This window comes from Ahaetulla prasina, chromosome 1, assembly GCF_028640845.1.
Source record: "Ahaetulla prasina isolate Xishuangbanna chromosome 1, ASM2864084v1, whole genome shotgun sequence".
NCBI classification, from domain to species: Eukaryota; Metazoa; Chordata; class Lepidosauria; order Squamata; family Colubridae; genus Ahaetulla; species Ahaetulla prasina.
Window position 1 is genome coordinate 230,850,838 of NC_080539.1, and position 15,053 is coordinate 230,865,890.

Here is a 15,053-nt window from a genome sequence, read left to right on the forward strand (position 1 = left end):
ATGCATTCAATGAATAAGACCTTCTTCAATTCAATCTATATTCCATGTCGTAGACTATTAGGATCACCAAAAAGGTAACAAACAAACCATATTATACGCCCTTAATTATTTCCTCATATAAGGGTTTCTTTTGTAAAATAATATCGCAAAAATTGAACCAGAGCTAGCTTTCTGAAATGTTGATGTTTGTAGAAGTGATGTGTATATATGTATTTGATTACAGTATTTGGAGAAAAATTGGGATATCCATGAATCAGGATTTCATGGTCATCTGGCCACTGGTCACTTCTGGAGATAATCGATAAGGTACTTGCATCTGCATTAAAAGAAATATGTCTTCTTTGTGAATAGCATCAGTTTTTAAAGTGTCAGATAGAATATGTAGGATGCAATTAATCGTAAAGACTATATTCTGAAATTAAAGTATATTTGCTCATGTCCTCAAGACATTCGCAAACTTCATTTAGGTTAAGTTCCACAAAATAAGTGAATTAAAGGATAATATTAACCTTTCACTAGAAGTAATGTAGCTCGAAGTTGAACCGTTTAAAATACTGCGCCCAGCGGACTTGTTTGGGGGAGAAACTAGATGAAAACATGTATTTTCAACTTTTAATGGGCATGTGGATATGGTATTTAATTAATTGACACCAATATTAGAATGTGGGTACAACATGCAAATATGGAGGGCCAAAGAATCTCAGATTTAAATATTTAACTCAGCATTAGTTTTTGGTTATTTAATATTATAATATACACCCCATTTTTAAGTCAGGGATGTGCACCCCCTCCCAGATCAGTGTTGTGCAAATATGGCCCCCTTCCGGAAGAGAACATCACAGTGAGATTTTTTGTGTGATTTAATCATAATATTGACAATTTTATCAAATTTTACAAAACTGGTATTTTTTAAAAAAAAATCTAACTCTTAATAAGACTAGAATGGGGTTCTTTTAAAATAGAAAAGCATTATTATGCTACTGCTCTTCTGGAATATTCATATTAAAAACCCTACGTAGCAAAATACAAACTGTAGCTAATAAAAGGTAATTCAGCCAACATGATACTTTATACTGTTAAATTCGGGGAATTCACAAATAATATTGCGTTATTAGCATGTTGTCTGCACAATGGCATCGGTCAATTTAAATAGGAAGACAAAAGTCCAAACTTAAGGTTGTGGCCATAACTGCTATGGGACATATATTAATTTCCACCCTTTGGATATGATTTTCAGAACTAGTGCCAGCAACACTTGCCAGCCTAAATAATTGGCTAGAGGAACTAAAACTTCTTCATAAACAGAAATGGTGTTCATAAAACTCCATGATAGAAAGAATAATTTCTTTGATTTTATATAATTTTTATCACAATTGACTAAGAATAAATAAATAAATAGACACATGAGGATAGTTACCATTTTATATCCTCAAAACACCACACAAACATCCACTAGTTGAGCTAATGAGAGGCTAGTCATCTTATGGGGCCCAATTTCACTGGTTCTGCTTCTCATTTCTGTCACCGTGCCAAGTTACAGAATCAGTTCTTCTACCTTTGCAAATGAAGGTATTTCCCCCCACCCCCATTCTCTAAATATAGGAGCTTATTATTATAAATTAGAAAGGTGGCAAAACATTTTAAATGTTAAAATCTTCTGTTAGAAAAATATAGATTTGTTAAACAATAACAACAACAAAAACATAGGGTTGGGCCTTGAGTTTGTTTGTTTTTTTTAAAAAAAGAAATCATTTATGCATTAATGCAAAGAGAAAGAAATGGCTCTATGGGCAAATTCAAGTACGAGCGACCAGCTTTTTAATTGTAAAGTATGTGCAACATTTTTAAAAATGTTACAACACTGCATGACCTGTAATGCTCACAATATTTACATCAACTGCTTACATAAAACCATAAAAACTCTAAAAAGGAGGGAAAAATCTGTATGGACTGAAACAAACTATTCCTAGCACCCACATCAATGCCAATATTAACCAATGAAATCGAGTGCACAAAAATACTTTACATAGTCTACTAATGTAAAGTATACATTGGTGAGAAAAGAGTACAAACCTAATTAGTTAAAAATGTCAAAAGAAGGGTTGGTCAATACAAATTCAGTTTTAGGGACAAAAAAAAATATTTAAAAAACTACTAAATATAAACACACATCCACCCATACACACACCCATGAGTATTCATGAATAGAAACATCTGTTTAGACACGAGCAGAAAGCCGGCTGGTACGAAAAATGGACAACATTAACTCTTTAAACATAACAAACACATCAACTTGTAACAAAAAAAATAAAAGAGTGCTAACTGAGCTACACAAAGTATCATTTCAAATGAGCTTTCATGTAGGATTGTGGAGACTACCCTGCCATCACATAGAAGACACAATGAACCTACCCATCAGGTAGAAGGTGGAAGGATTCCTGTCTCCAGGTCACTGTAGCTTAGTGTGGTTAATTGCATTCCCTCAGACTGGGGTGTGGACAAAGGAATAAGAGCTGTCCAGATGAGAGTAGGTGATAGTAGCCCTAGCTCTAGCCATGCTAGTTATGTGCATCGGGAAGGAGAGCTGGCTGGGGGCGTGGGGGAAATTGTTTCCCGAAAGCTGTTGTCCTCTGGGACTCATTTCACATGGAAAATGGAATGGGACCCAGAGAACATGAACTTAGGCAGGTGATAAGTTCTCTTCATATAAGCACTACATTTTGGTTATAGACCTATTGCCATCAGCCTTGGATACCGCTGATTACCTGTAATCTTTGCTAGGGGAGGCAACTAGGCCATTTTAAGGAATGACGTTCCAGGATGAGATACAACAGTGGCTCCTAGATGAAGAGGTAGCAGGTAGTCCTCAGGAGACTCCATCTTGGGCCTAGGCATAGTGAATTGGGATACTTAAAAAAGGGGGGAAGGCCACTGCCATTATATGCAGCACCCATATTAAAAATGACACTGCATTATAATTTCTTTCAAAGGTACACAATGGGTATTTTGAGAAACCTCACAGCTTCAGGTTCATGTATCTGTAGTGTACTATCATATTCTAACATATATGCTTCACATTTCTTTCAAACTTAACATAACATAAATAATCTGGTTAATAGATTCAACCTGCACATTTCTGCCACATTAATATAAATATATATAAAGATATATTTATATATTTATATATACGAATCTGTTAATGGTATAAATAATTCTTATTAAATAAAATAAATCTGATATGTTACATAATACTGATAAAATCACTGGCTGGGATCCAAAGAACTACATTAGGTCCATCCAAAGACTTGGATATGTTTCAACCGGGCTTTGATTAATTGCTACCCCTCTCAAACAAGAACTCCACCATATTGGAAAGAATTGTTTTGAAAGTTGCCAATGATTCAAGAACGCTGGTAATCTCCAAACTGGGAACAGGGAGATTTTGTTCGAAAGATATGTTGAAAAATCTTATAGGTGCACTGAATTAACTGTGGAGTCCTTTGGATCCTGGCCACTGCTGCTAATAGTTTAGCAAGCCACCTTTAACCTTTAGTATTAAGAAGGAAAATGCTGTTGGTATTGGCAGGCAGGGGAATTCTGTAACTGCTTACGTTCATCCAGTCCACTGAATACAGTAAAAATATCCAAGGACAACTGGTCACTGAATCCCTTTGTTAATTTAGGAACACGTTTTTGCTAAATTGTAATCTTACTGCTAACAATTAGCAACAACAATGAATCCTTCAGTTGGGCTATTGCTCTCATACTTTAATAGGAATTGTGTTCTTTGCTTAAATAAATTGGAATAGCTACTTTAGGCTTTGTTAAAAGCTTTGGGGGGGAAAAAGGAAGTAAAAATGAATGCTGATATGTTTCTGATTTCAAAGCAGATAGCTAGGAAATTCTGTTAAAGCTGACTCAAATAGTCTATCTAAATATTTTTAATTAAAAAAAATCTACAATACTATAATTTAAAACTCAATTAAAAAAAAAACACAACCGGTAGTTGCAGCTATTGATATCTTAATTTGACCTATGATCCCACATCCCATTAGGAATCTGCAAGGTTTCACTCTCCTACAGGGACCCAAAATGGAGTACAGTACTTCCAGGCCAGGTTCATTCCAAACAGACACTATAAATGAACACTCAGTGGCAAAAAGTGTTATGTCATAATTAGGGGATTACATAATCATGCCTTTTCACTGCTGTTAAATACAAAAACAGCATTTTTTTACATTATTATATAAAAGCATTTAGGCTGTATTTTTATTTATCACTTTACATTGGTAGTCTCTTGTATGTGTACTCAATAGAAACCAAAGAATTTTGTACACTATTCTTTTGTACAATAAAAGATAAAGTGTGCATTAGGTATGCTTGTACATGACAATAGTACACTATTTACATTTCAGATATCGTCATGAAATTCTGTTTTATCTATGTACATAATGAAAATTTTGCAGAAACATTTGGACTATAATTTTATAATCACAATTTTAGTATTATAGAAAAAAAGGATTTATAGACACTCTTCAATCTTTAGAAGATCTGGATTTACTTCTCCCTCTTTATCAATAAGAATACTGTACCACTGTTTTGTTTAGCACCTTGTGGTGATTATATATCTATATATATATCTATATATATGAAAATTATGTGCATGTTAGGTAAGAGCCAGATCAGTAACAAACACATTCAATGTTATCTAGAGATCTTCCTCCTCTTGGGTTTTGGAGGCTTCAGCTGTCTGTCTCCCTGTGGAATCTGATGCACCTAGGGAAAACAAAAAGGAAGACTTTAAGGATTAACAGTAATTGCATCGCACTCGTGTAGAAAGCACCAAATTGCTTCCAGGTTGAAAGGATTAGCTGTGACATCACCACTGCCTGTGGGGGGGCGCCTAGCTGGGGGCTTCTTTCATGTCCCCATTAATGTGCCTACTGAAGAGGTACCTATCTATTTTCTTATGAATGCACGCTTTTGAACTGCTAGGTCAGGAGGAGCTGGAGCGATTGATAGGAGCTCACCCTGTCCCATTGCAGCAACTGGGTCTCAAACATGGGCTTGCTGCTTGTCAGCCCAGCATCCTAACCACACAAGCGACCCTACTCCTCATTAACAGTAATGAAATATTAGATAACATTTTGAACATTTTATATATTAGATAACATATATTATGTCTACAGATATTTGATCAGCTAGATCAGTTTTGTTATAGCCTAGAATGAAGGTACAAACATATAGAAGAGCTTCCTATTTCAGTATGTCAGAGCGACACCTATACCTATGGTTCATGGTACAAATTTTAAGTCTCTTCCCTCTGCCTTGAAAGTCAATGGATATTTGGTCAACTTTTAGCTGCCCTTGAGAAGCACATGAGATATGCTGGCATAAAAATTCTTCCTTAACCTGGAAACTATTGGTTCTTGCCTCACCAGGTTTGTTCCTTACAACACATCTCTGAAAGACAGTAACAGTGAGCATAATGATACGGCACACTGGGACAGGTTACCAACTATGAATAGAGGTGGAAGAAGTTGTTCTTGTTGAAGCCACTGGGGCAATATACAGTGTCTACAGAACCAATCTGAGCCAACATTACTTCTATTTTAGATCTGAGAATATATCTAAATCTACCTAATGAATTTATTGGGAATGTATATTTTGGAATATTATGGTCAATTCATTATCTTAAACCATGCGGAAAATTATTTTCTGTAAACCTTCCCCTTCTTCTATGCTTCTGCTCCAGTTATCTGCTTCTTCACAAATACTGGGCTTGGGGAATCCTCCCTATTTCTCCTCCCTCTGTGCTGTTACACACCCTCCCCCCAAATTAACTATTAGGTACTTACATTCCCAGACATTTTGTCAAGTTCACTCATGGCCTCATGGATAGCAGCTTCTAAATGGTTATTTAGCTTCCCACTTCTAAGATGAAAATAGAGGAATAATTTACAATAATGCTGTAGCTTTTCAGTAGAATATACTTTTTACAAATATATATTGCAACTTCAAGTTAACATTCGTATATTTTCAGTTTAATGTGCACACACACAAAGACATGCAGGTAGTCTTCAGATTACGACCATTCATTCAATAACTGTTGACGGCACTGCACAATTGCTACTTACTATACAATTGGTCCTTGGAGTTCTGACCATTGCAGTGTCCTAGCAATCATGTGATTGCAATTTGGTGTTTGTAACCTGGTTTGGGATTATGCTGCATTGAGTTGCCATCCTGTGATTGTGATTTCCAAAGCTACTTGCTGGTTCCCACAAGTAAAGGCAATGTCTGTTATCCATCCATCCATCCATCCATCCATCCATCCATCCATCCATCCATCCATCCATCCATCCATCCATCCATCCATCTATCTATCTATCTATCTATCTATCTATCTATCTATCTATCTATCTATCTATCATTTATTCATCCATCCACCCATCCTCCTGTATATATCTGACACATATTTATGTATCAGTAGAATGTTAATAACTGATCAAAACCAGCAAGGTATATTTGAAGAAAGCTTTATAGGAAATGAAAGGAATTAAGAATAATAGGAAAAATAATTAATGACTTAAAGATTTGAAAGAAAAGCATAAATTTGAAAGCAGTTGGTTAGAGCTTTTTAAATATATATAAAAAGAAGTTTCACATATATAGTCTAAAATTATAGACTTATATAATTTTATAAAAACTAATAAAACAGTTGGAGTTGCACTGATAAAATTGTGGGATCTGAGAATCTCGAAATATAGGATTCAAGTGCGGTAAAATTGTGGGGGAAACAGAAGTATATGTGTTTGTAGTCTTATTATATATCAACAATAGAACAAAAAAATAAGATGAATATTTTAACAAGACAAGTGATAATAATGATCATTTGCATAAATGTGGTTTTTTTCCTTACTTAATAATTAACCATGTAGATGGAAAATTTGTGATAAAAATAGTAAACTAAATTGTATATTCAAAACAAGTTACTCCTCTTCATGATTATAGTGCTGGAAGACCTTCGAGAATATTATAGTTTTCTGAGATGGGTGCTGAATGTGATCAGCTTGTGCATAAACCAAATAGCAACATAAATAGCAGCTCCGTTCATTGTGCACAACCCAAGATGGGACAAAAGATGAGCAGCCTCTCCCTTCTCTTAGTTGTGCAACTTGGGGGGGGGGGGGGAGATAGTCTCCATGTTTTCTCTCTGCAGCAGGAGGCTTTTCTTGAACATGTGAACACTTCTATTTGAACTGGTTTCTCCTTTAGAAGAATTTCACTCAAGTGAAATCTGTCTAATAGTATAACTCAGTAAGAGGACAGAAAATGTGGCCATTTTGGTAAGGAATTTCAATTCTAAACTCAGTCTGAAATCTAACACACATCAAAAAAAGCATAAGAACCATACCAAGGTTTTAAATAGGTTTCCAAAATGGTTACGATGTTCTATTTTTAATAGCTACATGGACACTACAGTATTTAGGACAAAAAGATGTTTACTTTCTTAGCTGCAAATTACTTTTTATTTTTAAAACAGAGTACTACACATAACATCTGTTTGTGCAAAGATTTTCAAATATCTTCTTCCCTCTGAACATCTATCAAATCTGCCTCAGAAAGTTAACAATAGATCACAAAGAAGTTGTATGCATTTTATTAACACATGTAGCTATATAGAACTATAAACTATTAAGATTATGTCATTTAGAATCTGTAGATTAGGAATTATCCAGAGAGAAGTCATGGTTTAAAACTCATATTTTAAAAAAATATTCTTAAATTTTACGATACAGAAATAATAATGGAAATAATATGTTAATTCTAATGGAAAATAGAAATCAAATATAATTTCAGTTCAATATTACAATAAAATCTTGATTTAATGGACTATTTGGCTGGGACAGGTTCCCATTAAATCTAGATATCTGTTAAACCTGGAAGAGATTGTACATTTGTGCATGCATAACAAAATGGATTAGGACTCTTTCTTTCAAACTGATGGCATTTGCTGTAGCCGCCATCTTATTCTATTCATATTACTTACTTACACACATCCACACCGTTGAAAGAGAGTGATCGACCCAAATATACAATCTTGTGAAAAAGCCGGCTTTCATACCTAACACGCGACTAGAACTCACAGTCTCCTGGTTTCTAGGCCAGCACCTTAACCATCACACCAAACTAGCTCCAAATATATTTGATAAGTTTTCTATAAAATTTTTAAAAATGATACAATACCCAGAATCCTTAAATATCTATATATGTTCAGAAATAACAAATGTACTATGAACATACAAGTGCAAAAGGAAGAGATTTCTTCATATAACATGAAATCCAATTAGGAATAATGAATGAGAAGGGACTTATATATCCTGTTCGTTTCTACCGCTGCATTTAGAAATGTTTAACTTTATTTAATCTACTGAATAATAATTACAATTTCCGTACATGCAGGAATTCACTTTAACTCATCATTGTCTCTTTTCACATAATGGGAATATATTAAAATATGTCTAGCTATAATTCCAATCCAATTGCAAGTATTTCTGGGGATTTTTGTGTGTGAAATCTAATTGTTAACATTTATGTGCTTTTACACCTCAATTAATGTGCATTAATTCTCTCCAAGGGCTATTTTGCCTCAAATAACTGAATTCATTCTGAATTCATGGATGTAAACTTTAGTACCTTGGGATTTGCCTTGAGGGGGCCATGTCTTCCTGGTTTGAATTTCCATTCTGAATTGGACTGCAACTGGTGTCATAAGACTACTACAAGCACCAATTCAACAAAACACATTGAATGTGATTGAGACCCTAGCTTTAAATGAAATGCTGTATCTATGATGTCTCCACACAGCACTGGAAAAAGGAAAGACCATTTCTATTGTAAAGAATTTTTATCTGTTACATGAAGGTATTTTTGGGGGACATTTTTGACTTGACTTCTGCCCCCCCTCCCCCACTAGTATCAGAATTGACAAATGGCTGAAGATATTGAACTGAATTGGAAATAAACAATATTGTAGTGCTAGTTGAAAAATAGGAGTTTATTTAAATTCATCTCGCAATAACTGACAAATTTGGTAAAATTTTCAGCTTTCTTACTATGGATTAGTAATATTTTTTTTAATCAAGATTTATGCAAAGACCTTCCCCCCCCCCCCAGGAGTTTTACATTTATTGATATTTACTGTGTGAAAAATTAAAATTGACACATTCACTGTTGCTAATACTTCTCACAATTGTTTGATGGGATTTTAATATTGTATTATTTTTCACCATAGGCTGACAAAATAATTTTGATTTTGCCTTAGAGAAGAGGTGTCAAACTGGTGGCCTGCAGGCTGGATGCATCACACGCGGGCTATGCCCACCCCAGCTCTGCAAAGGCAAAAAAGCCACAATACATCTCGTGATGTGATCGACTTTGACACCTGTGCCTTAGAGCATTGGTCACCAACCAGTGGTGGTCCATGAGAAAATTTTGGTGGTCCACAGAAAAATTATTTGCATTTTTTATAATGCACTAAATACTATTTTTCTTTTTTTTAAATTCATATTAGTGGTCTATTAGTGGTCTACAGGATTTAAAATTATGAATTTAGTGGTCCCTGAGGTCCGAAAGGTTGGTGACTCCTGCCTTAGAGGGTTTTGAGGAACCCCCCAGGGGTTGTAAGGACCATTTTAAGAAATATTGCTATAGATAATCATTATACTGTATTCACTTTTTGAGGTAGAAATAGATTAATACTTATATTTTTTTATTTATTCTATTTCAGCTTTTATTTTTGTTATTATTAATGCTGTATTTATTTAGTGTTACATACTTATCCTGATTTGGATTTTCTCTCTCTCTCTCTCTCTCTCTCTCTCTCTCTCTTGCATGTTGCTGTTGAAGAACTTTAAATTGCATCAAAGCAAATGTCTCACCTGTGTCCAGCACTGATTAGCATTAAATGTCATGAATAAAAGCAAATACTCATATCCCAGGATAATGTTGCAAGCTCGAATCTGGGTCAGTCACTGGGACCAGAGGTTTACTCTTCGGAGCTTTTGGACTCATGCTGGAGCCCATCCTCCGGGAACTTTTCTCTACTGGAATATGTGCTTTGGGCTATTCTGTGAATTGTATTTATGTGGTGCCTGTATTTACGTAGGGCAGACAGGGGAGACTATTTGTAGTGTGATTCAACTTTACAATAGTTTTTTATTCTAAATTGCATACTAACAAGAAACTTTCAGATTACCTGATTATATTGGATTCTGATAAATTTAACATCAAATACTTTTATTGACCAGCCTTTACAGTAGAAGAAAAATAATTTGGTACAGCAATTATCAGGGGGAAAAAAAGAGAAAACAACAAGACTGTAAAACAACATAGCTAATTAAGTTTAATGCAAACATAGACAGGATTGCAAATTTTTAATCTGTTATATATCATTAACTATAGGAACAATAATTTTAAATGAAATTATTGGTATGACTGGCAGTTACAGTTGAAAAATCTTTAAGCATGTACAAATTGGAAGTCTAGTTTACTTACATCCTCAACTATAATTAGAACTTTTGTTGTTAATAAAATAGAATGGCTATTTTCTTTGCCATCTATGGAGATACCTACATGGCACAACTATTCCCTCAGGTCATAAACTTTTATGTATTTTGCCTGGCCTGAGAGGTTAAGTGTCCGCTTATGGGAATCTTAAGCATTGTCTAATGTCTCTCTAATAAAAATCTAAAATAAAACCAAAACAGCCAGTAAGAGATGATTGATCACTTGACCTAGCTAACCTATCAAGAGTTATTTCCTTTTTCTTGTGTTGTCATCATTCCATGTGGCAGGGAACTGTGCATAAATGAGTTATATGCTTACAATACAACGTAGGGAGACATTAGAACAGTAAATAACCCAAATTCAAATAAAGTAGAAAACTTTAAACAAAACTAAAATAGGCTCGTTGTATTTACTAGGTACTAATAGCAAGAAAAGATGAATTGCATGAACAACTATGCGGTGTTTTGGCAAAGGCAGAATTTCCCGTCTGTCCTTTAAGTAGAGACTTAGTTTAGGCCTTGAAGCTACTATGTTTCCCAGAAAATAAGACTGGGTCTTATATTATTTTTTTGCTCCAAAAGACACATTAGGGCTTATTTTCTGGTTAGGGCTTATTTTGGGGGAAATACGGTACTAAATGCACCCATCTGGCTAACAATCTTAACTGGGCGCTGTTTTGGGGGGAAGGGTAGGGCTTATATTATGAGCATCCTGAAAAATCATGCTAGGACTTATTTTCTGGTTGGGTCTTATTTTCGGGAAAACAGGGTAGAAGACTGGGAGTTCTAGTCTTCTGGATGACTTTGAGCCAGTCACTCTGTTTCAGCCCAAACCACCTCACAGAATGATTATTGCATGAAAAATAGGTGGAGGAGGAAAGTATTAGGAATGTTCACCACCTTGAGTTACTTATAAAGTAATACAGGTGGGATAAAAATCTAATACAACTGGAAATATGCTGAGTAGGCAAAAGAAAAACTATGCCAATGTTGTTTACTGCTTCTTTGTTTGCAAGACTAAAAAATTTAATACTATATGTGTTCAAAAATGTTTCAGCTTGTAATAGAAGTAATAGTAAAAGTAGTAGTAATAGTAGTAGTTTTCATAGATAGGATGTTAAATGTTTGCAAAGGGTAATTGTGCTGAGCTAAACTCAGGGGATAATTGCTTCCTCCTTTGTCTCTTGTGCCCTCTCCACCAGTCACTCATTTAATTGCTCACCTGCTTATTGCTTTTCAATCTGTTAAGGTATATCACTTTTCCTCTCTACAAGCTGCACAAGGCAGTCTTTATTCAGTGATGTAATTACAGATGGGACAGACTAATCAGCTTGTAAGTTTGCCAGAGGCCACGTTAATTTTATAATCTTAGATAAATGGATTGCCTTGGCTCAAAATAAGGCCTTGGCCGATGGCCAATATTTGGGGTTAGGAATTATTGGCTAGTGACAATATGGGGTGTGGGGGAGTAGATTAGAGGAAGGGATTGGGGAAGGGGTGGCAGAGGCAATCATTTATACTATCTCCTCCTCCTCCTCCTTCAATCCATTGGGTACAAAGAAAGGAGAATGCAATAGAAGCCTGTTGCATCTTGGGGACTGAAACAGCTTTTAGGAGAAACATTTCCCTTGATGTGTGTGTGTCTCAGTGGTAGTGTAAGTGACATAGTGACATAGTGTAAGCCGCCCTGAGTCTTCGGAGAAGGGCGGGATATAAATGCAAATAAAATAAATAAATAAATAAATAAATAGTGAAGCCACGCGACTTTGAGACAATGTGGTTTGGACTTCCTTAAATTCAGCATTTCAATTTTTTATGTGTATGTGACGGGATAATTTATTCCTGTGAGAAGAATTTGACTTCCAACATTCATATAGCGTAGCAAATATTTCAAATGCTTCAATACCAGTAGGGCATCAAGACTGAGAAGCTAATTTTAAGTTCTCTTACAGGGATCTTGTGATATCTAAAATAGCCAATAAACAGCTTCTTTGCCTCTGGTGAATCTTGCACTGGAGACTATATATGATTTAAAGGGCATTGTTTACCATATCTATTTATTTTATCCTCATACTGCCTCATATTAAGTGAGAGGTTTTTGAAACTATTTCAAAATCTGTAAAATCTATTTAACAGATTTAAATGAGTGAATAGGTATACCGGTATATATATTCTTTTTATTTACTAACAAATTCTCCACAAAGTGATTCTTGGTTATCAAGCTGAAGCACCTGATTGCGCTGAGGAGATTGTTACTACATCTTGATTGAAAAGATGGAAACGTCAAATTAAACACTTTCATAATTGGGATAGAATCCCTTGAGGAGTTGCCTGGAGTTTTGGTGGAGGAGTGGATGGTCTGTAGATGTTTAAATAGACTATGCACTAGTATGGATAGAACAAAATACCACATGGAAAAATGGGGGATTCTCCCAGAGGACAAGGACATTTACTGTGAATGAGGCACTATTCAAACGACTATCCATCTTTTACAGTGCCCCCTGGGACTGACATGCACACAGAATGACGTCCTAGTCGGAAATACCCCTGCCATCAATGTAGGCTGGCATTGGGCTGGAACTATATAAATTTATGTTTTTTGATTAATCTTTTTAAATTTAAGATGGTGATTTCCCCCTTTTTAATTCCTGCATTTCTTACACGAGATGAGATGAACACTTGAAATTGCCAAGATTTGCAGGGTACTTACTTTCTATTCCGTTTTCGGACATGGTTGTAGGCTTCCAGACCTTCTGTTAGTGTTTTCAACTTGTCAGGTTCCACCTGAGAGAAGGTACGAGCAAAAAATTACATTACCTAGACATTCAATTATTCCAGAGTTAAGCTCAGCTTCAAGAGATCACAGTAATACCCCAAACTTCACAGATATAATACAAAGAAATACATGAATTTATATTTCAACTTTGTGAAAACCTAAAGATGGAAACTTCAAGTTAAACACCTTCATAATTGGATAGAACTGCTTGAGGAGTTGCCTGGAGGTTCTGAGGAGGAGTGGATGGACTGGAGATGTTTAAATAGACTATGCCCTAGTTTTTCGGTGTTCTTCAAAATAAAAATTATTTTGTTTACTTCAAACTAAAAATTACACTACCTTTGCTAAGCTGATCCATAAAACATAAATCTAATTCTTACTGCATGAAAAAAAAGTAATATCTCTAACTCCTTACCAAATTGTTTATGAGATCTTAAGCATTTCAAGATGAATTTTGAAAAATACACAATGAATAGGAATACACATAGTCCTTGACTTACAATCACATTTGGGATTAGAACTTCTGTTGCTAAGGGACGAATGTTTAAATAAGTCATCATGTGATTGCACCTGATTTTATGATCTTTTTGATGTGGTCATTGAGGGAACCATGTAGTCTTTAAGCAAATCTGGCTTCCCTCACTCATTTTGTTTGATGGAAGCCCACTTTCTGGTCACAAATGATGACCACATAACTTCAGGATGCAGCAACTGTTGAAAACACATTGTTGGTTGCTGAGTGCCCGTATTATGATCGCATGATTGCAGGGACACTGCAATGGTTGTAAATGCAAAGTCTGGTTTTAAGTCACTTTTTTCAATGCTGCTGTAACTTTGGGTGCTAAACAAATGGTTGTAAGTTGAGGACCACCTGTATTTGAAATTCATCCACTCATAAAGTCCAACATTTAATTTCTGCAGCAGAAGAATTCTAGTTCAAACCTAAGGCAAACTTATTGTTTATATAACATTATAAAATTAGCAGCACAGGTAGCAACTGCCCCCAAAAAGCAACACTTAAAAAAAAACCTCATAGTTATATTCTGAGGCATGAGATTATTTTATGGCATATAGCCCCAAGCAAGTTTACCTATAACACCTATTGTGGTATCTCCTAAAGCAAGGGTGTCAATCAAACTCAAGGCCTGGGGGTCAGATCTGGCCTACGGGGTGCTTAGATCTGCCTGCAGTGCTGCCCTGGAAGCAGCGAAGGACAGGTCTGCAGTGCTGCTGCCAGCGAAAACGGGCTCCCAAGTTCTGTTTTTGGCTGAGATGGCCTCCTGCAACCCTCTGTCAGCAAAAACAGAGTTCAGGAGGGCCACGTGCAACCCTACCAAGCTTTGCTTTCACTCACAGAAGGTTGCAGGAAGCCATCGCAGCCAAAAATAGAGCTTGGGAGCCTGTTTTCACTGGCAGAGCACTCGGCCACCAAAGCCCCGGCCCACACACACATAAGTGATGTCGAGCTGGCTATCCCAGTTTGACATGACTCATCACCTATCCCAGCCATGCACACCCTGGCCCCCTGAGGTCAAACAAAACCCTGATGCAGCTGTTGTGGTCTGTCAGCAGCCTATGGAGCTGGCAACGGAGTCGGACAGTGATGAGGCTGAGGTGAGGCCAGGGCCATCGGGAAGTGAGGTGCGGACTCCAGAACCTCCAGAGACTGAGGCAAGGAACAGGAGGAGCCTGTTCCTGATGCACCA

At 36.0% G+C, this 15,053-nt stretch overlaps 1 protein-coding gene across 3 annotated transcripts in view; it reads right to left on the reverse strand.

Moving 5' to 3' along the window:
- Positions 1 to 322: 322 nt before the first annotated feature.
- Positions 323 to 15,053, reverse strand: part of MBD5 (methyl-CpG binding domain protein 5) — a 151,787-nt gene continuing 137,056 nt past the window's right edge. For 2 of the 3 annotated variants that reach the window (XM_058193225.1, XM_058193234.1), the window contains 3 exons: positions 13,282 to 13,355; positions 5,859 to 5,934; positions 323 to 4,776 (listed from right to left, as the gene is read on the reverse strand). In XM_058193225.1, coding sequence (XP_058049208.1) covers positions 4,705 to 4,776; positions 5,859 to 5,934; positions 13,282 to 13,355 — 222 coding nt within the window. In that variant the 3' untranslated portion in view covers positions 323 to 4,704. The remainder of the gene's footprint in view (positions 4,777 to 5,858; positions 5,935 to 13,281; positions 13,356 to 15,053) is intronic. The other variant, XM_058193242.1, reaches the window with a different exon arrangement.